Genomic DNA, 24181 nt, shown 5'->3' with positions numbered 1-24181 from the left:
CCAACGAAAAATGCCATCGCAAATGCTCAGAATGCTTTCCCCAAGCCCATCTTTGGCGCCCTAAAGAAAATCATCATCATGATCGACTCCCAAACTCCGTCCAGCAAAGCCCGTGTTAATCAACCCCTTCATCTCCCAGCGCAGGGCCGGGCAGCGCCGCCATCTCTCCCCATCAAGCGCGATACGCCCGCAACTGCTGGCCAACCCGATCAATCGAGATAATGAGCGACTTCGTCCGCCGCGCAGCGCGATCCTCGTCCTCACTATCTTCGTCCGCGCCCTCCTCATCCCCAGCATCATCGTACGCATCAGCGTCGAACCGGGCGTCCTCCTTCACCCGCTGCTCGCGACGCCGCTGCTCAGCAGCTCCATGGTCCTCCCAGATGCCGCGCATGGCAAATTCGGGCCGGAGGCAGGCATCCTCGATGTGCCGGCGCAGGTGGGCCAAGGCGTCCTCGGCGGCGGCGCCCTTCTGCCGCTGTTTCTCCTGCATCAGCACATCGTTCTCCCAGAGGGGGCCCGCGGGGCCGGGCTGCCGCCGGAGCGTCTCCATGTGCCGGGGCAGGTAGCGCAGGTCGATGGTTGTCTCGAGGTGGCGTTTCTTGGGCTGCTGGGCGTTGTGAGAGGAGAGGTGTGAGTCGTCGTGCGAGTCGTCGTCCGAGTCGTCGGGGTCGTCGCCGGCAGAGTCGAGCCAGGAGTTGGCTGCGTCGAGACCGTTGACGCCGAGGTCCGAGTTGACGTGCACGTTGATACGCAGGAACTCGACGTTGAGGCGCTGCAGTGCCTTGAGCACCGGCGCGCCCCGGCTGAAGAAGCTCACCATGCTGAGGAAGCGGCCCTCGCGGATGACTGTGTCATTGTTTCCCGGGACCCGGATGATGCGATGGCTGGGCTCAAACAACGGCGAGATGGTGATGGTCAGCGTGTGCAGGTGGATGGAGCTACAAAGCGGACGGGGCGGAGACGGAAGAGACTCCGCACCGTTGGGGGCGAGGGTTTCGAGAGCGGCGCTCATGAGCTTCTCGTATGAAGTGGCTGTGCGGTTCGCCTCCAGCTCGATGGCCATGTGCCGGATGAGATTGCCGTACTTGGCGAGATTGATGCTGCGGTTCTCTTGCTCCCTGCGATTGGCGACCCGCTTGCTTCGCCGGCCACCCCCGGTTACAACTTCGACAACCTCCGGATCTCGCAACTGGTAGAGAAAGGTGTTCTCCGAATAGAGGATGCGAGTGCCCTCATCCGCGGCGCGGCGGCACACGGTCAGAATCCCAATGTCGATATTGGTACCCCCTATGTCGTCACCACGCCCCCCGCGGCGGATAGAGCGGCGGGCCACGTCTGTCCAAAGATGCCGGACGTGAATAGGTCTCGGTGAAACCAGCAGGTGACGATAAATCTTGTCCCGAGTCTCTGTTGCCAAAGTGAAGAAATGTGTCATTGCCTCAACACTCCGGAGCAAGTCCAATGTCTCGTTGGCGTTCGCCTCGGGCGCAGTTGAGTCGTGCGGCATCCCTTCAACTCCAGCAGCCGGCTCCGTGTTCATCGGTCTCAACCGCTCCCCAGGGGGTAGATTGGAACCCCCCTCCTCTCCACGGAGGAATGCCTGCAATTCACGACGCACCGTAGGGGCCGGAGGGTCGACGATTATGACATCGTCATCCATATTTCCCATAAAGGACCTTGTACGCTTCGAGCGATCGGCCTGGGTCAAGTCAATAATAGGGGTCGGGCGCGGGCGGCGTGTCGGGGTGCTGGAAGGTGTCTGAACGACAATGACCTCCTCGATGTCCTCGTCCACCTCGGACACTTTGCGCTTGCGGCGTGTCGGGGTGCTGGAAGGTGGCTGAACGACAAGAACGTCCTCGATGTCCTCGTCCACCTCGGGCACTTTGCGCTTGCGCTTTTTGGATGAAAAATGCCGAGACGAAGGGGGAGTGTACGGCGGCACCCCGCGGGGTGTCCTCGCGGCGGCCGTACCAACACGTGCAGCGCCGCCAGGCGGCTGGGCCGCCGACTCCGAGTCATCATCGGGAATGAATATGGGGTTATGTCGGTTTGATCGAGGCGTCTTGGGCTCATCTACCTCGACGAAATACTCGTCGCCCATGTGCACGCCCTGATCTGAGAGCCATGCTGAGACTTTTGAGTACTCGGAGCGAGGTTGAGCAACCTGTCGCTGGAGCATCTGAAAGCCATTGGAGCCAATGGTAGCGGCTTCAAGCTCGGCCAGAGTGAGATGGTTGGCACCACCGAGGGCGGCATGGAATGGGTTGGGTTGACTTGCCATCCTGGGAGTAGAGTGATAAAAGCCAGGTTGACCTGTATCGCGATTCCACATCGAATTGTCGATTCGCTCGGTTATCTCTTTATCTACCACGAGGGTATGCCACTGCTTTCAGTAGAAGAAGAGATGCATCTATGAATGAAAGGGCATGTCAACAAGAGTCTTTCTCGAAAGCAGACCTTAATCTCTCCAGATGGATGGCTTTGATGCGGCCAGAAACCAGCAATGGCAGCATCAAAGATCTTGAAAGTGCTGGATGCTTTCTACTTACCTCGCTAGGTAAAGAGCAATGGGAAATAAAGGAAGTGTTGCTGTGAGTGTGAATTGGAGATCTGGTGTATGTCCCTACTCCAGGCAACTCGCCTGGGAGGATGTTGAGGGGCCGTGCGAAAAAGTTCAAAAAAACGAACTTTTTGTGGGATGGGCAAGTTTTGAGAATGTGAGAATGTAAAGAACTCAAAAGAAAGAACAAACCAAATTGACTTGGTGTAGTGAGCTCAATGCACCCACTGCTTGAGGTGACGCCGGGAAGGTGCGGGAAGGAATTCTCAGCCAACTTGACTTGAGAACTGATTGATGAATCTCCTTGCCATGCACCTAGATTCTAGGTAAATATATGAAGCAAGAGAGTTAAAAGGCTCGAGATCGCAGGCTGCTGAGAGAAACCAGTGCAACCATGCAGGATGTGGTGAATATGGTGAATATGGTGAAGGCGGTATTTCACCTAGGGGTGTCTTGTTCCCGGCTGGGCAACCAGGTGATGAGGGAAAGCAGAATACCTCTGCACTTGAATTAAATGTTGGGTACAGCAAGTTTCCTATGAGGTAGAAAATTGGCACTGTGCTGGGTGAATGTAAACCTGGAAACTGCCCAAGGGAGAGGACAAAGCTTGTTGTGCCTTCCTGAGGCTGCCAGGTACCGTGTAAGTCATTTTAGAAGGAAGCCACAACTCAAAACCGAGACCACTCTGAAGCAAGTTGGAAGCCTCCTTCTAATATAGACCTAGGTACCTACCTAGGTAGGAATCTTACGAAGACAACCCAACCCACCTTACGGCAGCAGTGTACGATTGCTTAAACAATTTTCGATTTTGTATCACTCCTGTCGAAATCGAAACTATAAAAAAGACAACGTCGCCCGACATGTTACAATTACAGTTTAATCTCGCACCCTCTCATTTTCACCAGCTCTTCCACCATTGGCAAGGATCGCAGCATAGCGAGGCACATCGCATCGTCGCCAAAGGCTTCTCAGCTACATGTAGGTACTTGTCAAGGATAGCTTAAGATGCCCCAAGGCAGAGACGTGACATCCTGTCTGGTTCCCTCGACCTGATCTGTCTTACCATCGCCAGTGAGTTGGCATTCCCGGATACGGCCACTGCTTCTTGATACCGAGCTAGGATGGCTTGTTGCTAATCCGTTGGGAAAGAAACGAGACCCGAAGCCAACGGGATAATGAACCCCCAAAGAAGCCCAAGAGCGACGGGAAACGGCTGACAATCCTCGAATAACTAGAATTGACGGAACCATTGGGGACAAAGGCCCGAGTCCTGTTTTACCCCTGGATGGCCGCCACGCATATTACGGTGAATGAAGATCCAATTCCAGTGCCCGCCCGCTACATTTTGGCCAACAACTCTACCTCGCCAGCAGACATGTCCTCGTGCCCCCATAAACGCGTTGTCATCACGAGTTATGCCCTGCGGTCTGATTCAGATTCATCAATATCAAGGGGTTCATACCAGCGGACGTGTTCTAGACTTTGTCGCATCCCATGTCCCTGGGTCATGTGCCCATGACAAAGGACGAACTGGGCCTCGATAGCACAACAAGCGGCTAGCATTGTGCGCCTCGTCGGCTCGGCATCGGGCCCCAGCCCAATAAGGAACTTCCCGGAGCTTCATGCACGGAATACAAGAGTACCCCGGAATACTGGAGTCGGTGTGGACCGAAGGGCGGGAACGCGCCTTTCTCCGGTTTTCGGCCCCCCCGGAAAGATACCGTCGTTTATCGTCGGCCCAGACTCCACCAAGTAAAATCCCCGATCCGGCCACGCCCTAAATCTCGCATGCAGCAACTCCTCTTGGCAGACCGACCTTCCGGATGAGGCGACCATGGGCGAGGAGGAGACATTGATGTGTGGCGCTCCGCTGGGTCTCGATGCAGGGATAAATGCCAGCGTTGTTCTCCAACTGGAGCATGGGTGTGGAAGTCCTGGTTTCTTTCAAGTAATAGTTGACATCACCAGACCAACGTCTGAGTTTGCGTTTTGTAATTCTTGGGTAACGTCTCGGCATTCGTGAAAGACGAGGAGTAGGGATCATCAGGTACCTGGCCGTACGAGATACCGGCACTCGAGCGGCAGGGAGCGGAAGCAAACGGAAGCCACTGATACGGCCAAAGAGGTGGCCTTTTTGCATGCCGATCAAGTTCACAGGTTCCTGATCGTCCCGGTTCCCGGCATTGATATAAGAGTCGGCGTAGACCGTTGGCCGATTGATGTTCGAGCCATCTCGCGACTTACACGCAGTCTTGGCAAGCAATCACCAATACCTACCCTGAGCTCAACACCACTGCCAAACCATCACCAGATACTACCCATCCCATCCATCACCACACCAGCACAATGGGCTCCTTCTCCCCCGAGCCGCCCAAGCCATGGGTCGAGACGCCCCTCATCTTCTCGCCGCCTGTCTCGCGAGCGGCAGGGTGCAATATCTTCCTCAAGCTCGAGAACACCCAACCATCCGGCTCCTTCAAGTCTCGGTAAGCACCTCAACGCACCACCACACACCATCTCACCACCCCCAACACGGCACTAACCCCAAACCCAGCGGAATCGGCAACATGATGCTCACGGCCTCCTCCACCACCCTCCCCGACGAACAACTGCACTTCTACTGCTCCTCCGGCGGCAACGCAGGGCTAGCCTGCGCCACAACCGCCATCACCCTCAACCGGCCCGCCACCATCGTGGTGCCGACCTCCACCTCGGAGTTCATGGTCACCAAGCTGCGCGAGCTGGGCGTCGAGGTCATCCAGACGGGCGCCAGCTGGGCCCGAGGCCGACGCCTTCCTGCGCGAGTCCCTCCTCACCCCCGCAGGACGGCATGCGCAAGGGTCTACGTGCCCCCCCTTCGACCACCCGGACATCTGGGCCGGCGCCGCCACCCTCGTCGACGAGATCGCCCTGGACTTTTGGCCCTGTCGGCGGCCGCTTCTTCCGGCCGCGGCGGACTGGATGCCGTGGTGTGCAATTGTGGGCGGGGGCGGGCTGTTGAATGGTGTCATGGAGGGGCTGGAGCGCAACGCGAAGCGGCTTGGCGGTGGTGGTGGTGGTCGCACCACCCGGGTGCTCGCGATGGAGACGGTTGGGGCCGAGAGCCTGTACGCCAGCGTGCAGGCCGGCGAGATGGTCACGCTGCCGGGGATCACGTCCATCGCGACGAGCCTGGGCGCCCGCCGCGTGTCGGAGAAGACGTGGGAGTGGTTCCAGAAGGTCGGCCCGGAGGGCATGGTCTGCTCGACCGTCACGGACAAGGAGGCTGCGCTGGCGTGCGTGCGTTTTCTGGACGACGCGCGCATCCTCATCGAGGTGGCCTGCGGCGCGACAATTGCGACGGCATATAATGGGGAGCTGAGGCGGCAGCTGGGTAAGGGGTTGACGGATGAGGAGTGGGCGAGCAGGAATGTGGTGCTGGTGGTCTGCGGGGGGTCCCACACCAGCGCGGAGATCCTCGCTAAGTATAAGGCGACGTATGGGATGGAGTAAAAGGATGTAATACGGGATGGGACGGGACGGGGTGGATCGGACGATATGGCGTTGCTCTTCACAAAAAAACCCGGGTTTATTATTGCTGTTAATGTTCTTAGGATGGCTGTCGTCGTTGTTCTGCTGATTTCCCCCCGTCTTCGCTTTGCTCCCCTCGAATAGACCAGCTCTGCGTACCCCTCCCGGAACCTGCGCCGCCAACGTGTCAAAATCCTGAAGCACGAGCTTCACCTCCCCAAAGTAGTTGACCTCCCCCTCCTGCGTGAACCCCAAACTCCTAAACAACGCCAAACTCTTCTCATTCCCCTGGTTAATCTTCGCCATCAGCAGCTTCAGCCCAGGCACCGCCGCCGCCATGTCCTTGTCCTCGGCATACTCCCGCGTGATATCCTCCAAGTGGCGCGCCACGTACTGCAAAAAACCCTGCACCACCGCCCGGCCCAGCCCCTTGCCGCGGTGCTGCAGGCCCGCAATCATGATGTCCACTCCCCCGACGCAGTACGCGGGCGTCGCGGAGGGGGAGTCCCCGTCTTCGTCTTCCCCGTCATCTTCGTCTTCGTAGGGGTACAGGAACAGGTTGACGTCACCCACCATCCGCGAGGGGCTGTCCGGCACTCCGGCGTGGATAGTGGGGGTATCGTTATTGGTGCTGGGGCTGGGACTGGGGCTGTCACAGCCGGGTGTTGTTGTGAGGGGCTCGCAGACGATAAAGGTCAGCTTGTCGTGCGAGACACGCCACGACGCCTGGTTCTCGTACTCATCTTCGAGGGTGAGAGGTTCGGAGGCGGTGGATACTTGGATGGCCTGGGTGGGGGTGGGGAGGGTGGGGTTAGTTTTGAGTGCGGTGGGATGAAGGTAGGTAGGTGGATGGTTGGGATAGGGGGGCTGCCATACGGGGTCTTCCATCCAGGCGTGGTAGGTTGGGACATGGCGGCTGTCATAGGGCACGAGCAACGCTCGGGTGGTCGAGATAGCTGCGGCATGAGGGGGTTGGATTTAGTTTTTTGAGTGAGTTTATTCCCGGTTATGGAGTAGTTGACATGCCGGTGGACTCGTTTAGTCTCATTTTTTCGGGGTCGATTTTGGGCTTTCTCGCCTTTCACATTGAGTTCTCGATGAGGGTTTCAAGTGAGCTGTTTTTGCTGTGCTTTTAGGATTGTTTTGTTATCGGGGTTATGCTGCAATTGAGGATTGGCCCACTCACGGAGGCCGTCACCGTTGTGTTTTCCCACTGTTGGTTGTTTTGAACCGTATATTCGTTTCTATTGTTGTACAAGATGGTGACAGTGTATCTCGAGTCTCGAGCCAGTATCAGGTACAGCACGCCGTTTAGTCGTACACACCTACAAATCCGCGTTCAGAAACGCGCTGCGTAACACCTTATTCTTCTGATTGCACCTCCGGGCGCTTGCTCTTCTTCGCTTTCTGCCTGCTCTTAGAAGACCCGGGAAATTCGACATCCATGTCCTCAACCACAGGAGGGAAGAGGCCATCAGCGCGGCCGCTTCCGGGGTCCACCATCGGGATTCCATAATCCATGTCACACCGCGGGACGGCATGGGCAAACGTCCGCTTATCCCGAGCGACACCTAGGGTGTCAAGCAACTGGGCAGCCTTATCGGGCAGAAATGGCTGTAAGAGGATTCCTGAGATTCGCAAGCCTTCGGCTACCAGGAACAAAGTCTTGTCTGCCACTGCGTGGTCTGCCGCGTCTTCTGATTTGACCAATGCCCACGGTTCTCTCCGTGACAGTAACTCGTTCAACTAAAAGGGTATTAGCGACGCCGCTTACCAGCTGAAAAACTGGACCAGGCCTGACTCACAGTGGTGCTAATCTTAAATATCTTGCGGATGGCCTCTTTAGGCTCGTGCTTCTCCATCCGGGAGGCAACGATAGGCGCAGCGCCCTTCAACATTTGCTCAGTTGCGTGTAGGTCCAGTCTTATTTCCTTGGGCATGAACGAGTGCATCATGACATCAAAGTCATGGTCAGGAGGCGAGCGCGTCACAATGTCTCGTACGTTCCACGCCTTGGGTCTCGTGAGGCGTCCGAGCAGGTTACCCAGGCCCCCTTGGAGATACTTCTTGTACTTAATCACAAGATGGTCATTGGCGTAGTTGGCATCGTCGGCGATTCCGCCTTGAGCTAGGAGATAGTAGCGTGTTGCGTCGACCCCCCATCGGTTCATAGCGTACAGAGGATTGACTACGTTACCAACCGACTTGGACATTTTCTTGTTGTTCAGTGTCCAGTGCGAATGGACCAGTACCTTCTTTGGCAGCGGGATATCTAGGGCCATGAGCAGCGCGGGCCAGTATACGCAATGGAAACGCAAAATATCCTTGCCGATAACGTGGACATCGGCAGGCCAGCCACCCTTGTGCGACTCCCCGGGGGTCCAGTCGGGGAAACCGGCTGCGGTGATGTAGTTGATCAAGGCGTCGACCCAGACGTAGATGGTCTGGGAAGGGTCTTCGGGGACCCGAATCCCCCAGCTTAACCGCTGGACCGGCCGGGAAATGGAAAGGTCTTCAAAGTGGTTCTTGACCCAGTCGACAACCTCGTTCATGCGGGATGCCGGCTCGATCCACCCGGGGTTCTTCTCGTAGAAGTCTAGGAGCCTGTCCTTGAGCTCCGTCATGCGGAAGCAATAGTTCTTCTCCTCGACCCACTCCACCTTGTTCTTGGTCTCGGCCGAGGCCATGTACACAGCGCCCGTGAAGGGTTTCCTGGTGCTTGACGACCTGCGACTCCGGGTAGAAGCACTCGTCGCCCACACTGTACCAGCCCTCGTGCTTGGTCTCGTAAATGAGCCCTTTTTCCCGTAGCAAAAACCAAAAGTGCTCGACGGCCTGGACATGGTCGCGGTCGGTGGTGCGCATGAAGCGGTCGTAGTCGATGCGGGCCATCCGCGCCAGCTCCTCGAATTTCTCGGCGTTCTCGTCGCAGAGCTGCTTGGGCTCCTTGTCGGCGAGGGCGGCGGCCTGCTGCACCTTCATGCCGTGCTCGTCAGTGCCGGTGACAAAGAAGGCCTTTTTGCCGATCAGGGTCTGCCATCTCTTGAACACGTCGGCCAGCACCATCGAATACATGTGCCCGATGTGCGGCTCTACCAACCGGACTGGTCAGCATTCACCACCATCGCAGCTGTGGATGGATCAGTGGCAAATCGGTAAGAACATACCGGCATTGACGTAGAAGATGGGCGTCGTGACATAGAAAGGCTTATCTTCTGGTGTAGGGGGTGCAAATGTCGTAGGTGTTGTAGGTGTTGTGGGTGTTACAGGTGGTGCTGGAGGTGCTGGAGGTGATGGTGCTTCCGACGAGAAACGCCGGGACATGATGGCGGCGACATGGCTCCGGTATGGGTGGCATACCCAACTTTTCGGTCGGGTCAATGGCGACTGCCATCTGAGCAACCCGCGAGCCGACGCTGCCCTTGCAAACTCCATTGCCAATTACTCCGGCAACAACCCGTTAGAGCTAAAGCTCTCTCAACAAGATGATTTTATCGCTTGGCTCGGGAAAGTTTTGGTGGGTCAATGTGACGGGGGTCGCTTCGAGCAATGTATAAACGGGGTCATGCATGTAATGAATCTTCTCGGGCGAGCTGATGCCGAGCAACAACACCAAGAAAAACATCACCACATTTGGGTTTTATTTTGGCTTATACTTATGAGCCTAAACGTACTTGCGATTGGGGACCGAGCTTCAACTAGTAATTCTCAATGCACACCTACTCGAGGTTGGCTCTTTCCCCCCTAACGAGAAAGAGTAAATACCTATCAAATAAAAATGAAGTAATGAATAAAACATCATCAAGGTAGAAGTAAAAAGAACAACGAACCAGGTAACTAGGATTTGACCATAGATATTTACCAAGTTAAAAATGAAGCATCAAATGAAGTACAAAAAGCTCGCCGTCAAGCCCCATTTGCCGGTCAAATGGAGGTTGACGGTTACGAAAACCCGAAGGTTTTGCGCTGCGAGGGGGAGCCGAATCGGTCCTCTTTCGATTGGTGTCCAACCGGTCCTCCCCCCAATGCCGCTGAGCTAAACGCGATGTTTTGCTTTCAATTAGGAGGAGGCGGTGACAGTGTGAGTGCGGGATCTAATACATATCCCCTGCTTGGCAGCCCCAGGCCACACACAGGGTAGAAGGGATCAGATAAAACAGCAGCCTGAACCTGACCTTCCACTCCCCTCGGGGGGTGTGCCTGTCTGCGTGCCTGTTGACCAGTAATAGCAGAGCAAACTATCCAAACCCAGAATTTTGACCAGCGTCCCGTCGTTGCCTTCTTCCCCTTGACATGAACTGAATACGGCTGGCTGGTAATCAATAAAGATTAAATGATACTGCCTTGCAAGATATAAAAGTGAGCTATCACTCTCGGTCTTGGAGTGACAGGTAGCCTTGTCTCCTGTGTCCCATGATCGCCGTCCCGTAGTAGTACCCACACAAAACGCACGTATGCCTTTCTGATGTTTCCAGTACCTATCCGGGAAGAGGCGACGACCTTCCTGGTTTCTTTTTGCCTCGCTATCTTGCATGTATACGGACTGAATAGCGGAATGCCCGGAACAGACCCCGCACTTGCACGGCTGGCATATGTATGCCTCGTCGTAAAGGAGGTCGGCCAGAAGAGGCCTCACATGGCTCATCTGGGAGACCGAGTCCAAATTATAGATGGAATCTTGTTGCGTGGTAACGTCAGTTGAGGAGCTCGAGAGAACACGGCACGTACTTTCGGACGCTTCACTTGCGGCAGGGGCAGCAGACGAGGGTACATATGCCTAAGTATGCGTGGCAGAGTGGGTAGCGGTAGGGTGAGGCAGCCTCATCAGCTTTGGCCCGCGGAGGAGGGCACCATATCAAGAGACCAGCGTTTTTGGGACTTGGGGGCTACGCAATCCACCGTGCCATGGAGGTTGGGTGACTTGGGTCGCCCGTTGCCTTCATCTGCGGTGTTCCCCCAGGCCACCTAATTGCCACGAATTAAATGGGTACCTCGAGACAGTGTTGCTAACAGAGAACTCTCTGGATCACGGTGGAACAGCCGACAACAGCACTCCAGGTCTCTGGCCACCAAAAAGCTGAACTCAAGAAGGAGCAAGAAATCAGGAAAAGGAAAAGGAGAAAAGGGAGAAGAAAAAAAGAAAAAATGAAACGAAAAAGAAGTAAATGAAACCAAACCAAAGAAATCAGATAAAAGACACCGAGTAAAATAAAAAGTCGACTTGGGCTTCCGAATGGGTTTCTTTTTCGTCCCTCTAAGCTAAGGTTTCGTCGGCACCTACACCTGACAGTTCGCCTTTTTTGCCCATGGGGTGAACAACAAGCCTACCCGGGGATCCAAGAGAAATGCGTCTGGAGCGGCCTCAAACAATGCAATGTGGTTTCCTGTTAATCCTTGTCTTGTCGTGCAGTGCATGGGACGAAGTTCGGGCGTTTAAAATATGTGGTCACGTAAAAAAAATGCATCAAAATTGCCCAGATCGGTTAGGCTCACAGGGCTGAGTTTCCCCACTGAGATGACGTCGATCTTGCCGGCCAAGCCTGTTCGGAATTTTGAGACAGGTCCTCATTCAAAAGTTTACACAGTATGTACTTCATCGCAAGCTCCACAGGAGGAAGGGTTGGAGAGAACGAGAGCACGATGGAGCAACAGAAACATGCAATTGGCACAAATGGCGGCTTCGTTTCAGTTCGTGAAACGGACCTCTGGCAGGTGAACCAACTGCAGGGGCCTGCAAACGCCATCCTCTATGAAACTTGATTGGCTGCGGGGCAGGCCGGCCGCGGTCAGCCACGGTGAAAGCCTGTCAGGGCCGAGAGGGTCTAGCCACAAGGCTCGGTCTCGGGGCCCGCCGCAAGTGCAGGGTGGGGGAGGGTGAACTGCAGGACAGCAACCCCTCTTGCAGACTTTCTGGCATTCGGATCGACTCATGGTTGGATATAATCCTTAGATTGCTTCTCAGAGAAAGCACCGCCCCAATTCCTTAGTTCTGGGCCCGACAGGAACGGACAACGCCATGAATTCCATGGATGCTCCGAACATTGGGGAAAAAGAATGTGGGATAACGAGTTCCTGGTACCTCCGGTCTGTGCGAGAGACAGAAGGGGCAGACGGGAAGTTGCCGGGGAGATGCCCGCCCAACCATGGATGTCATGCGAACACCCAACCGGGCAGCTGGAGGCAATCAAAGACCCGTCGTGCAACAACTCGCAATCCATATATTAATCATTAACCTTGTATCTTCCAAGCTTGCCATGCCGTCTTACAACATAGCTGAATCAAACAGTTGCAGAACGGGCTGCAACCAATTGGTCTCTTGGTCGGCCCATTTTAGCGACCGTTTCGTTTGCTGAACAAATCCAGCCCCACCCCACCTTCACTTCCACACTTGGTTGGGAGCCCTCGCAGCCCCAGTTCCTGGCCCAACACCGTCCTTCTTCCCACAGTCCAGCCTTTGCGCGCTAGCTCCAAGTTCTCAACCTCTTCGACTCTTAACACCCGTGGACGCACTCTGATTCGCAAGGCGCCAAGCCACAAACCACACACAGCTCTTGGGAGCAAGGGCTACCTTAACTAAAAACCACGATTAAGTTGAAAAGAATCGACCCCGATCAAGTTGATTACATTACCGGCCCTGGGTTCCACCCCGCCCGCGCAGCATCCGTATCTCCTCGACAGCAAAACAGAATAGTCCTACTCTAGAAATGACCAAATTTACCAACCAGGATGGTTGAATGGGACGCTATTGAGACGCTCCTGGAGACGGGGTCGTGGAGGACCGCGCGCTCGAGGAGCCCCCACCCGTAAGTCGCTGGTCGAGCTGTTGTGTAGAGCTTGGCTCGCTCGCCCGCCCGCCTTTTGCTGACAACAATATGGTCACAGTTACGATTCACAACGTCGGGCGTACGAACCGTCTAAACCCAATATCGGTATCCCCAGGGCAGCAGGAACGACAACACGCATAAAACGGCCACCGCCACCCTGCGTCGAGGATGAAGACGAATCGTTGGCAAAAGAACACCTTAGTTCGGTTGTGTCGGACTCATCCGACGAAGGGCCCAAGCACCGCGGTGAGATCGATCAGCAGCCAATTCTGCTCCCGGTACACGAGCACAACCCCGAGCGTCGATTCGTGATTGTTCCGGGCGCTGCTGGGGAAGATGCCCCGAAGACTACTCAGGCCCGATACGATGCAAACACCTGCCGTAAATACGTCATTGTACCTTCTGAAAAAGATGCGGAGAGTGGGGAGAGCGGGAATGAGGATAGGCGAAAACGGGATTCACCCAAGGAGAACCCCCCAGGATTCGAAGAACGCCCGGGCTCGCGTAAAGGAAGGCCCGAAATTGTGAAGCGGAAGAGCCACCAGGACTTACCGCGCCTCACAACCGACCTTCACCCGGAAGAACCATCTATTCGGCGTTCAAGCAGCCGCCGTGATCGGGAGAAACCCCTCGTGCACCAAGAGGCTCAAGGATACTCTTCATCTCGCGACAGGTCTAGCGCAAGACCATCCGACAACGACTTTTTATCACCCGCTGCGGTTAAAAGCAAGAGCTCTAGGAGACGTGATCGAGCGTACTCGGATGTCAGATCAGATGCGGGGCCGAGATCCGGCCGTAGCCCCCCAACCAGGAGGGATGCCGAGGTTGAAGTAGCGGATGGAAAGCGTTCGCATCACTCATCCAGATACTCTGTGAGCCCAGGGGCTCATCGACGGGCCTCGTCCACCACAAATGTGCCAACACAGGACGGTGGGTGGTCGAAACCACTCTCCCAACAACCATCCGGTTACTACAATGATGATGATATTCTTGCCTTCATGGCGCCAGGCGATGACTTCATGGCAGAAAAGCCGCGGAGGGACATGTCCCCGCCGAGAAGGATCCGGAATAGCAACTCCCCACCTCATCCCCGCGGCGCGAGGGTGATGCCCGGATCGCCGACTCGCAAACGCCAGCCTCGCTCGTCAAATCGTGACCGCGACGGGTATTCAAGCGACGACAGCTATAAGGAGCGGCGCCACAATCGTTCCGAACGCCTCTATTCAACCCGGCCCACATTGGAACCGGACGAAGGCCGACGGTCAGCCGCCAGGCTTGCAGCCGTTCCGTCACTAGCAGCTCCATTTTCGGATGAAGGACTTCAACCAAGCCCGCGGAGCGCAACTTTCCCAACTGATAAAAGTAGGAAGGTCGGCGAGCGCTCCATGTCGCCGTCTCCCGCTGCCAGCGCCTCTCCATCCCGACGCCCCGCCCAAGTCAAGGCAGCCCAACCAGGAGTGCACTCACGGGATGCCAGCGTCGGCTCAGCGAATGGTTCTACTACGCTGCCACCTCCAGTGTCGGGCACGTTACCTCGGGCTGCTACTCTGGACAGGCCTGTGCCAGCGGCAGTAGCTACCCTTGCTCGACAGGAATCTTCAGACGTGCAATCGCCAACGTTGTATTGGCAGCCCGGGCGCTCCGAACAAGGCGCTGCCGATGATGACGTGACGAGCCACGCTCTTGCCCAACTCCCTGACTGTCAATGGAAATATCCCACCTTGGCTCGCAACAAACCGGGCAGTGAACAGTTTCTTACCCTGAAGAGGGCCGAGAATTTCGAGATTTGCCCCGGCTGTTACCGGGTATTGTTTGCCAACACAGAATTCCAGCACATGTTTGTCCCGGCCCCCATCCGTACTGGAGAGCAGCTCATCTCTTGCGACTTTGGCGCCTCGCCGTGGTATCGCATCGCTTACCTATTGACGCTGAAACACGACTTCCCCGACCTTCGTCTGCTGCAGGGGATAGCATCCGTCGCAGCGCGGACACAAGCCTGTGCGGGGAGCAAGTCCGCATCGCGCGTCTGGTATAGCATGATGGCGCCGAACTCTAGGCGGCCTATTCCGAGATTCAACGTCTGTCTGAGCTGTACCAAGATGATTGAGGTGCTCCTACCAAACCTCGCAGGCATCTTTGTGCCCCTAAGCTCACATGAGGCCACGCACAACATCTGCGAGCTTCACTATGTACCGGAGCGGAAGCGCTTCTTCGACTACTTCGAAGAGATGAAGACGACGTCCGATAAAGCACTCACCCGTAGGACTGCCCCGGATCTTATGGAGCTTGTCGACCGTGTCCGGGAGATATCGATCCACGATGAGTGCCTGCGCAACACCCCGATTTCGAACTACAAGTGGCACATCATGGAGCGGGTACCCGAGTTCACCGTCTGCGAGGAGTGCTTCAATGCCGTGGTCTGGCCGATGATCGAAGACGAGGACAACGGCAGCGAGATGCCGCGGAATTTCTATAAGTACAGGCAGACGAAGCCACTCGCCGCGTGCCAGCTGTACAGCGACCGCATGCGCCGCGTCTTTCTCGAGGCCTGCAAGTACGATGATTTTGAGTTCCTCACCTCGTGCGTCCTCAATAGGCTGCAGACCCTGGCCGAGGTCAGGGCGAGATACAGTGAGCTGCAGAGGGAAAGCCAGGAGGACCCCGCGGTGCAGGATGAGCTTGCAGCTCTAGCGAGGCGGTTTAAGGATGTTGAATGACGTGGGTGAGGGGTTAGTAAAGTTCGATCGGTATGTGTACAGGAAGCGTGCTCGGGCGCCATAGGGGCAGCGGTTTAGTTATGTTTGTGATACCACGCATCGGAATAAAGAACTTGTATTTCAAGTCTCGCTATGAAGAAATACGATATCGAATGGGAAATATGAGATTCCCGTTCATCTGATTTGCTAAGCATGGGCACACGTGGCGGCATTTCTGTTCAAATTTCAGACACCCGCTACAACAAGCATCGAGTGCCAAATTAAAGCGTGAAATTCTCCGGCCGTCGTATCCTAGCTTCGTCCGGCTATGGTTAAAGGTCACCTCGGAGGGTGGTGTTGGAAATCAGCCGGAGGTCACTCCAACCCAGGGGACCAAACAGGATTCTCTAGAGGCTACCACAATCAATAAACCCCCCAAATCAATATCATCCCCCATTCCCCGGATACCGACCGTTGGGAGCCTCTGCAAAGGCAGGACGGGCAAAATATACCCACCTATCGGAAGCACATGGCGCGCTCGCTCGATAACCCGATGTGTAGGACGTCCCCCGTGCCTCTACCTCCGGGATGCTTTACTACAAGAGCCAAGATGAACTCGGCCGCCGTAAGGCTGTAGATCATCCTCTCCAAACAAGGAATTCAGTATGTGGTCCACCGCCCTGCTCGTGGTGCTAAGCACCATCATCCTCCCTGCCTTGACCGCCATGGTCAAGGAGGGCTCAACATGCATTGTGACTCCTATCTCCGAAACCCCGGCCGCCGTCGCCGTCCGCAGCCTCGGCACCGTATCCCCGGAGGAGCGTGATTGGGATAACGAAGTTCACTACCCGCGCGCTGAACCGGGCTCACACCGCCACCCTCAAGGCAGCAGCAGCAGCAGCGAGCTCCACGCCGCCGCGCCCATCACGCCACGGCAGAACAAGCCCGACGACACCCCCCAGATCATGTCGGCCTTCACGCAATGCGGCAAGGACGGCACGATCATCCTGCGCGAGGGCACGTACCACATCCGGCAGGTGATGGACACGTCGGACCTGCGCAACGTGTCGGTCGAGATCCACGGCACGCTGATCTGGAGCGACGACAATATCTCCTACTGGCGCCAGGCCAGTTTTGGTGTTACCTACGCCGGCCGCCAGACGGCGTGGCGTGTGGGGGGAAGGGATATCGCGATTAGGGGGTTTGGGAAGGCGTTGTTTGATGGGAATGGCCAGACGTGGATTGATCTGGCGAATGGGGCGAGTAATTATAATGGGAGGCCGATTTCGTTGACGGTGTGGTATGGGACGAATGTGTTGATTGATGGGATTACTTGGTGGGTTTCTTTTCTTGTTTTTCCCCTTTCCTTTTTTGTGTTGTTTTCCTGTTGTCTCATGGAGATGGGATCATGGTGAGAACAAGGGAGGGTGGCTACTGACCGTGTTGATAGGCGGATGTCGCAGTTCTGGCATACCTTTGTTGCGCATTCGCAGAACGTGACCATGACGAACCTCGACATGGAAACTTACTCGAAGAACGGCCGGAGTTCTCAAAATACCGACGGGACGAATACTTGGAACTCGAAAGATGTGTTCATCGAGAACTGGACGGTCAAGTGTGGCGATGTGAGTCAAGCCCCTGAGTTGCCCCTGGGTTCTGCATCTCGGACTGACACCCCCAGGACTGTATCGGCGTCAAGGGCAACAGCACCAACATCCATGTCCGTAATGTGACCTGCCACGAGTCCGGCGTCATGACCATCGGCAGCGTCGGCTCAAACGCCAACCAGCCCGACTATGTTGAGAACGTCCTCTTCGAGGACATCAAGGCTACCCACTCAAGCAACGTCGGCTGGATCAAGACGTATCCCGGCACTGGCTACGTCCGCAACATCACCTTCCGCAACATGCAATTCGAGGACGTCAACCAGCCCATCTACGTGACCTCGTGTATCTGTCCGTCATCCTCCTACCGCCCCCCCCCCGAGTTCGGTGACTAACCCGGCCCCCGTGACAGACTCATACCAGAACTGCGACTCCTCACGCCTCAAGATCAGCGACGTCCGCTGGCAGAACATCACAGGCACGAGCAGGTACAATGTCGCGGTGGGAATCCACTGCAGCGCGTCGACGCCGTGCGACGGGTTCCATTTTGAGAACATCAATATCAAGCCCAAGAATGGCGGCACCGCCAAGGTCCTATGCTCGAATATTAAGAACCAGGCGAGCATGGGGTTGCAATGCACCGGGTCGTGTCCGGGGTCGCATCCCCAGCAGCTGTCGGGGAATGTGTGATCTTGGGGGGCTGACAGGGCCGCTTGGCGGAGAGGTGATGGAGAAGGCGGATGGAAGTAGAATAAGAAAAGAGCGTTTCGATGCGTGACTGTTATAGGTATCTAAACAATCTTGAACTGGGGGACCTGCTCCTTTTAAAATCGCATATGATGGTGTATCTCAGTCTAAATAGCGGCTTGGGGGACAAAAACAAGAATCCTGGAATAGTATAAGCCCGTCTGATATTTTGAACATTCTTGCGATAAATTTGGTAGCCGTATGAATTGTCACGGACGACGCAATGAAGGCATCGCGATTGGGTGGTGGTTACCTTGGAGCTTGGAAGCTGAGTGGGCTGTAGCCAGCTGGCGGGAGCCCCACCATATACCGTTTCCGGCCTAGTGCATATTAGGGCCACTGGGAAACCCCACGGGCACACTTCGCCGAATATTGCAAAATTTCAATTGGAGCTCCCGCCGGCCTCGAATTTTCGCATCTTCAACAACCCGCCCAACGAACAGGTGAGTTACGCCCGCCCGACTCGATTTTCCGTTGTTATCGAAGCCTCGACAGCTACGAACTACGTCGACGAGAAAAACCACGAATTTCGATCGCTAACTTCCTCCTCTTTTGCAGCCGACGAACTTGTCCCGACACCCGGACAAGATGGCCTCCCGTCCCACAGTTACCGTCATCGGCGCCGATGGCAAGGCCACCGGCGCCACTGAGGTCCTCCCCAAGGTCTTCAGCGCCCCCATCCGCCCGGATATCGTCAAGCACGTCCACACCGGCATGGCCAAGAACAAGAGGCAGCCGTACTCCGTCAGCGAGAAGGCTGGTCACCAGACCTCGGCTGAGTCGTGGGGCACTGGTGAGTGGCTTTTCGAGTGGTTTTTGGGAAATGGAAAGAGGGAGGAGGACAGTATGGATTGACGCGGGCTCGAAAATACGGCGTATTGAGAAAGAAGCGCGATTTCGAAATTGGGCGATTGCTGACGATGGACGAAAATAGGTCGCGCTGTTGCCCGTATCCCCCGTGTCTCCGGCGGTGGTACTCACCGTGCCGGCCAGGCCGCTTTCGGTAACATGTGCCGTTCCGGCCGCATGTTCGCCCCCACCAAGATCTGGCGCAAGTGGCACGTCAAGATCAACCAGGGCCAGAAGTATGTGGAAGGAGACTTGGTTTTTGTCGGGGACTGGTTCTAACCTTGCATGATAGGCGTTTCGCTACTGCCTCGGCTCTTGCCGCCTCTGCCGTGGCTCCCCTCCTGATGGCTCGCGGCCACCAGGTCGCTACCGTCCCCGAGGTTCCCCTGGTCGTCGACTCCTCCGCCGTTGCCGGCGAGGCCGTCGCCAAGACCGCCGCTGCCCTCGCCCTCCTGAAGGCCGTTGGCGCTGGTGCCGATGTCGAGAAGGTTAAGGGGTCCAAGAAGGTCCGTGCCGGTAAGGGCAAGCTCAGGGGCCGCCGCCACCGCCAACGCCGTGGTCCTCTGGTCGTCTACAGCGCCGAGGCCGATGGCAAGGATCTCGTCAAGGGCTTCCGCAACATCACTGGTGTCGAGACCTGCCCGGTCGATGCCCTCAACCTCCTCCAGCTTGCTCCCGGTGGCCACCTCGGCCGCTTCATTGTTTGGACTTCGGCTGCCATCAAGGAGCTCGACGCCGTCTACGACAGCAAGAAGGGCTTCTTCCTCCCGTCCAGCGTTGTTGCTCAGGCCGACCTTACCCGTCTCATCAACAGCTCTGAAATCCAGAGCGTCCTCCGCGCTCCCAAGGGCGACGCCCGCAGCAAGCGTGGGGCCGTCCAGAAGAAGAACCCGCTCGTCAACAAGCAGGTTCAGCTCCGCCTCAACCCGTATGCCAAGGCGTTTGCTGCTGAGAAGCTTGGTGAGGTTAAGGCCGAGCAGGGCAAGCCCCAACCTCCCACTGCGGCTTTCAAGGAGCAGCTGCACGAGATGTAAGCGGGGGTTGTTAAAAGGACGGGACTGGTTGTGGGGACTTTATTCGGCGTAACGGATTAAGCATGTGTCAAACACACATCAATGAATTCTGATACCGACATGGCATTTGCTTTGTGACACGGACTATGCCTTTCCAAGAGCAGACCTCGAGATTGAATGAGATCCTCGAGTAGACAGGACAGGAAGCAATGGTGCAAACATATTAGTGCCCCTCTAGTGTGTATGAATGTGTCATGTTGGCTCCAGGCTAGTGCTTGTTTGAGACCTGTTGTCCAAACCAATGGTTGGTCGCCGAATGGGCGTCCGGGGCAGACGCTCCATCGGGCGATTGCTCTTGCTGAGCTTAGTCCGACGAGGACTGTCATGTGCAGCACATGGCTGCCCAGGCGGTCACAAGTCCCTGTTTCCGCACCGCAGATCCCTGCAGCAAGGGTCTACGCACTATCCGAAGTTTCGAAAAGGGTGTGGAGAGCCAGGAGAGCGAGCTGCTTGTGGGGGAGAAAGGATTTCGAATGGCTAGTTTGCTCTCGTATCGTCCTTTTTTGTTTCCTCACCCCATCCTAAGTTCTTCCACCCTCTATCCCAACATAGGTACGAAACAATCCCAGGGCCAGTTCCTCCAGGGATACGAATCTCATAGGTGCTGTCGGATCGCTGAAATGCCAAGCATTGTAAAGTGGCCTGTGCAATACCTGTCAGGGTGGAGAATGCGGGGCCATAGGGGCCCAGGCGGGGGCGATTTCAGCCACTCCTTCAGCTGCTTGCAGGTTGCACTGCAGGGCCCTTCCAACAGCCCGCCGAGCGAGCCAGGGTGTACAATTACGGTTGGTACCTCAGTACGGAGACAATGACGTCGGTCAGACTTCCGGCAGGTTGCTCGGTGCTCTGTCCACCTAGCAAGGACGCGTGAGCAGGAGCGTGGACTTATTCATTGTGAATGGGAATGGGTCTCGACTCGAAAATCCTTCTATATCGGTCTAGACCCGGGCCCCTTTCAGTTTGCTCCTCCAAATCCCGAGACCCGAAGCGTTGGCCCTTGGTGCGCGCATCAGACAGATCGTCGGATGTTTTCTTGGCTCCAGTTCTGGTTGTTCCTTGTTCCTCGTGTCTCAGTGTCTCACTTCTCAGTCCACACAGCATCAGCTCCATTCGCCCCGACGGCGTTATCCGTCGCCTCTTACTCAACTGCCTGACTCGCTTTCCTGGCATCTACAAACTCGGGGTTCATCTTGTCCTTCCGAGCGCGTCAAGAACCTGAATTGCGACTCGCTTTTTGCGCTTTGCGATTTGACGGCGCATTTTCGAATCCAAAGGTAGTTGTATATTGCTATAACATATAACATATCACTCTATTATCCGCTGGCCGGAATTTACAATAGCACGGGGCCGCGTCCGATACCCGATCGCCGATGGCGTCCGCAACAGTGACGTCTCCTGCTGGAGGCGCATCTCGTCCGATGGTGTTGCCCGGTAAGTCCAACAACCGTGCGCAGGCTGCATGCTTTGTGCCTTGCCTTGCCTTGCATTGCATAGCATAATCTCTGTGCTTCCCAACGCGCCCGGTACTCGGCTTACAACCTCAATCTTTAGGTCATTCTGGCCCTCTAAAATACGCAAATGCGCAAGATCTGCCGAGCTACCCGTCACCGGGTCTGAAGCCGGGCGATGCGGCGGCGAGTGCTGCGGCGACTCTGGGATGGGCTAATACCGTTTCCCCGCCAGCCTCCCCTCGGGGACACCAGTCCGAGACTCCTAGGTCGTCAGATGCCCTTCTTGCTGCTGGTTGGGCACAACGTCAGCAAAAGCCGCCTGCCTCTCCTCCTTCTTTGTGGGTATCCACGGCCGCGAACTTGGCTTTCAACGCAACCAAGACTCCGGCCCTGGCTGCTGAACGTCCTGAGTTATCACGCCAAAACTCGATGCGCGCTGCAAAAGGGGCAATGGCGGGCGTGCGACCCAGAGCAAGGTCATCGCCTCAGACGGCGAGTGAGAAGGCACCGAACCCGCCTAGCAGCGAGGGATATGCACTGAGCGCCGCGACCATCGCCCACCGACCATCGCCGCGCGCAAACGCCATGTCGATCAGCGAAACGGGCGCCGTGCCTTATACCAACATGGATAGGCAGATGTTCACCTCGAATCCGCCAGTCAAGCCCGAAACCGACGAGAAGAACCGCGCAGACGTCTTACACGCGTCTGCCCTCGCCATGGCGAAGCGGATGTACGGCCAGCAGCAAAAGATAATTGACAACTCGGCCCGGGCGCACGCCCGGTCGGCATCATTCCCCGGTGGCGACGCTTCCAGCCTCGCGAGCTCGCAGGATGAGGAACAACCGCCCCTGGTGTATCACAACCTCCAAGAGGCCGCGTACCGGCTCGCGCAGGAGCGCCTCGCCAAGCTGCAGGAAGAACACGACAAACAGCGGTCCTTCCAGGAGTATTACGGCTCAGGCACGCCGCAGCGGACCAAGTTTGGCACCATCAAGGGCAAGCTAACCAGGAGGCGCTCCTCCAGCGACGGGGATCTGCTGGAGGACAGACGGCGGTCGGAGCAGATCCGCAAACAAATGTCCCTGCTGAACAACAAGCTGTCCGTGGTAGACGAGGGCAAGAGGAAGCGGGATCAGGAGGCGCTGCTCGCGGCTGCGCAGCGGAACGTCAGAGCCCAGCTGCAGCAGATGGATAAGAAGGTGCAGTCTGACACAGGCCGGGTGCCTCAGGTCACGATGGATGACTGGGGGAGGAAGGCGCTGGTGGCCGCGCAATCTAGGTCCGCTTCTACGGCCCATGAGAACGCCGGAAAGGTTGATATTGGCGGTGGGAAGTTTGTTGACCGGGCCGAGGTCGAAAAGGTCGCCGCCAAGAACGTCCAGCCGCTCCTGGATGAGATCAACGAACTGGCCGAGGAGGAAAAAGCACGGCTGGAGGAGGAGAGGCTCGATGAGGAAAGGAGGAAAGAGAAGGCCGAGAGGGAAAGGATGAGGGAGAGGGAGATTCAGGATATCCATAAGAAGCTTAAAGGTAAGTCGTGGAAGCCGTGGGTCTTGAAGCCCTCCGCTGATCACAGTGCAGACCAGCAAAAGGATGTTGAGAGGGCAAGGAAAGCCGAGATCAAACAGGAGGAGAAAACCCGAAAGGATGAAGCAAATGCGGCAAAAGCTGGACAGAAGCACGCCGCAGAGGGGAAGAAGGGGGTTCTAACCAGCAAATTCAAAACAGACAGCCAGGGTCAAGCCCCAAACATCGAGAACAAACGAACCTCTGCCGTTAACCGAGTTCGCACTCTGTCAATAAACTTTGGCAAACGGCACCCAAGGCGCAAAGAATCCACCTCCGAACCCATCAGCCCGGATAGCCACTCAACCTCTCCAACACGAAAAGTCCGCGACTGGCTCTTCTCCCGCTTCCCCCGGCCGCGAGCCAAGACGGCCAGCACAACCGTGACCGACGATCAAGACGCCCCCGACGCGAAGAAGAAAGGCTTCATCGGCGGCGTCGCCCTAGCCCGGCTGCAGGGCAACAACACCAGCACGCCCTCCATCACGGATGACGTCAAGGGCAAGGGCAAGGAAACCGCAACCGAAGACCGCCCCGACACGAGCATGCGCGAGGTCGCCATGGCCGGCCGCGCCCCTACCACCGACGAGAACACCACCAGCACTACCACCACCACCGCCACTGCCGGCCCCTCCGCCATCCTCCCCTGCGCCACACCCCAAATCTAATCCCCTGCACACCCCCCCTCGGACGGGACACTCCCAACCCCAATCCTCCAACCGAACGCCCCACTCTCACAAGTCTCTCCAACCCAGCATCCCCACCTCGCATAACCAGTTTACAGGCCCATTCATGCCACACTTGCTTGCGTACGAGTCAGGAGCAGCCAGCGCGGGGAGGGTACTGGTCTTGGTACATCAGCTGTAATGGGTGGTGGGAGAGGGGAGTATTAGTGGGAGGAAGTATTCGTGGGGGGAGAGCCGGTTAGTGGACGCTTTCGGACTATCTTTGAAGACTAAAGGTACCTTCCCATCGGGGGAGGTGGTTGGGTCGCGATCTGTGGCCAATGGTCAGAGTGGGAGTGGGTCTGAGGGTGGGAGTGGGGGGGTGTCGGCAACGCTGACGCCGCCGAGGTTGAGGAGGCGGGTTGAGGGGGGGAGGGTTAGTCCATTTCGGGAGTCGAGGTTTTCGGAGATTTTGTGATGGCTTTGTGAAGGGTGGTGAGTGGGCGGGTGGTTTTTCTGACGAGCCGCTCGCGCGTTACACTGGCGAAGCCAGCGAGTATTTCCTTGGTTGGAAGGGCCGGGTAATCATTGTTAAAATGATGGTGACGATGTGATGATGGTGGGATATG

At 56.5% G+C, this 24181-nt stretch overlaps 9 protein-coding genes across 9 annotated transcripts; 7 read left to right on the top strand and 2 right to left on the bottom strand.

Annotated features, from left to right (window-relative positions):
- Positions 1 to 172: 172 nt before the first annotated feature.
- Positions 173 to 2287, bottom strand: CHGG_07222 (uncharacterized protein; the record flags this gene model as incomplete). Its single annotated transcript, XM_001224877.1, has 1 exon — positions 173 to 2287. The coding sequence occupies one exon, from the start codon at positions 2285 to 2287 to the stop codon at positions 173 to 175; it is 2115 nt and encodes a 704-aa protein (XP_001224878.1).
- A 2625-nt stretch (positions 2288 to 4912) lies between these two features.
- CHGG_07221 (uncharacterized protein) lies at positions 4913 to 6058 on the top strand (the record flags this gene model as incomplete). The annotated part of the gene is made up of 3 exons (XM_001224876.1): positions 4913 to 5052; positions 5121 to 5535; positions 5603 to 6058. 3 exons carry the CDS (start codon positions 4913 to 4915, stop codon positions 6056 to 6058), a joined length of 1011 nt encoding a protein of 336 aa, XP_001224877.1.
- Positions 6059 to 6155: 97 nt separating this feature from the next.
- Positions 6156 to 9400, bottom strand: CHGG_07220 (uncharacterized protein; the record flags this gene model as incomplete). The annotated part of the gene is made up of 7 exons (XM_001224875.1): positions 6156 to 6164; positions 6236 to 6862; positions 7263 to 7289; positions 7457 to 7822; positions 7882 to 8803; positions 8895 to 9180; positions 9244 to 9400. 7 exons carry the CDS (start codon positions 9398 to 9400, stop codon positions 6156 to 6158), a joined length of 2394 nt encoding a protein of 797 aa, XP_001224876.1.
- A 604-nt stretch (positions 9401 to 10004) lies between these two features.
- CHGG_07219 (uncharacterized protein) lies at positions 10005 to 10373 on the top strand (the record flags this gene model as incomplete). The annotated part of the gene is made up of 2 exons (XM_001224874.1): positions 10005 to 10157; positions 10329 to 10373. The coding sequence occupies 2 exons, from the start codon at positions 10005 to 10007 to the stop codon at positions 10371 to 10373; spliced, it is 198 nt and encodes a 65-aa protein (XP_001224875.1).
- Positions 10374 to 12802: 2429 nt separating this feature from the next.
- Positions 12803 to 15617, top strand: CHGG_07218 (uncharacterized protein; the record flags this gene model as incomplete). The annotated part of the gene is made up of 2 exons (XM_001224873.1): positions 12803 to 12879; positions 12959 to 15617. 2 exons carry the CDS (start codon positions 12803 to 12805, stop codon positions 15615 to 15617), a joined length of 2736 nt encoding a protein of 911 aa, XP_001224874.1.
- A 644-nt stretch (positions 15618 to 16261) lies between these two features.
- Positions 16262 to 17595, top strand: CHGG_07217 (uncharacterized protein; the record flags this gene model as incomplete). Its single annotated transcript, XM_001224872.1, has 3 exons — positions 16262 to 16932; positions 17047 to 17221; positions 17278 to 17595. The coding sequence occupies 3 exons, from the start codon at positions 16262 to 16264 to the stop codon at positions 17593 to 17595; spliced, it is 1164 nt and encodes a 387-aa protein (XP_001224873.1).
- Positions 17596 to 18535: 940 nt separating this feature from the next.
- On the top strand, positions 18536 to 19830 carry CHGG_07216 (60S ribosomal protein L4; the record flags this gene model as incomplete). The annotated part of the gene is made up of 3 exons (XM_001224871.1): positions 18536 to 18740; positions 18882 to 19032; positions 19089 to 19830. The coding sequence occupies 3 exons, from the start codon at positions 18536 to 18538 to the stop codon at positions 19828 to 19830; spliced, it is 1098 nt and encodes a 365-aa protein (XP_001224872.1).
- Positions 19831 to 20204: 374 nt separating this feature from the next.
- On the top strand, positions 20205 to 20740 carry CHGG_07215 (uncharacterized protein; the record flags this gene model as incomplete). The annotated part of the gene is made up of 2 exons (XM_001224870.1): positions 20205 to 20421; positions 20610 to 20740. 2 exons carry the CDS (start codon positions 20205 to 20207, stop codon positions 20738 to 20740), a joined length of 348 nt encoding a protein of 115 aa, XP_001224871.1.
- A 499-nt stretch (positions 20741 to 21239) lies between these two features.
- On the top strand, positions 21240 to 23555 carry CHGG_07214 (uncharacterized protein; the record flags this gene model as incomplete). The annotated part of the gene is made up of 2 exons (XM_001224869.1): positions 21240 to 21300; positions 21421 to 23555. 2 exons carry the CDS (start codon positions 21240 to 21242, stop codon positions 23553 to 23555), a joined length of 2196 nt encoding a protein of 731 aa, XP_001224870.1.
- Positions 23556 to 24181: the final 626 nt, after the last annotated feature.

This window comes from Chaetomium globosum, genomic scaffold, assembly GCF_000143365.1.
Source record: "Chaetomium globosum CBS 148.51 scaffold_5 genomic scaffold, whole genome shotgun sequence".
Lineage (NCBI taxonomy): Eukaryota > Fungi > Ascomycota > Sordariomycetes > Sordariales > Chaetomiaceae > Chaetomium > Chaetomium globosum.
Note: the sequence above shows the minus strand (reverse complement) of the source record. Positions and strands in the feature narration are given on the sequence as shown.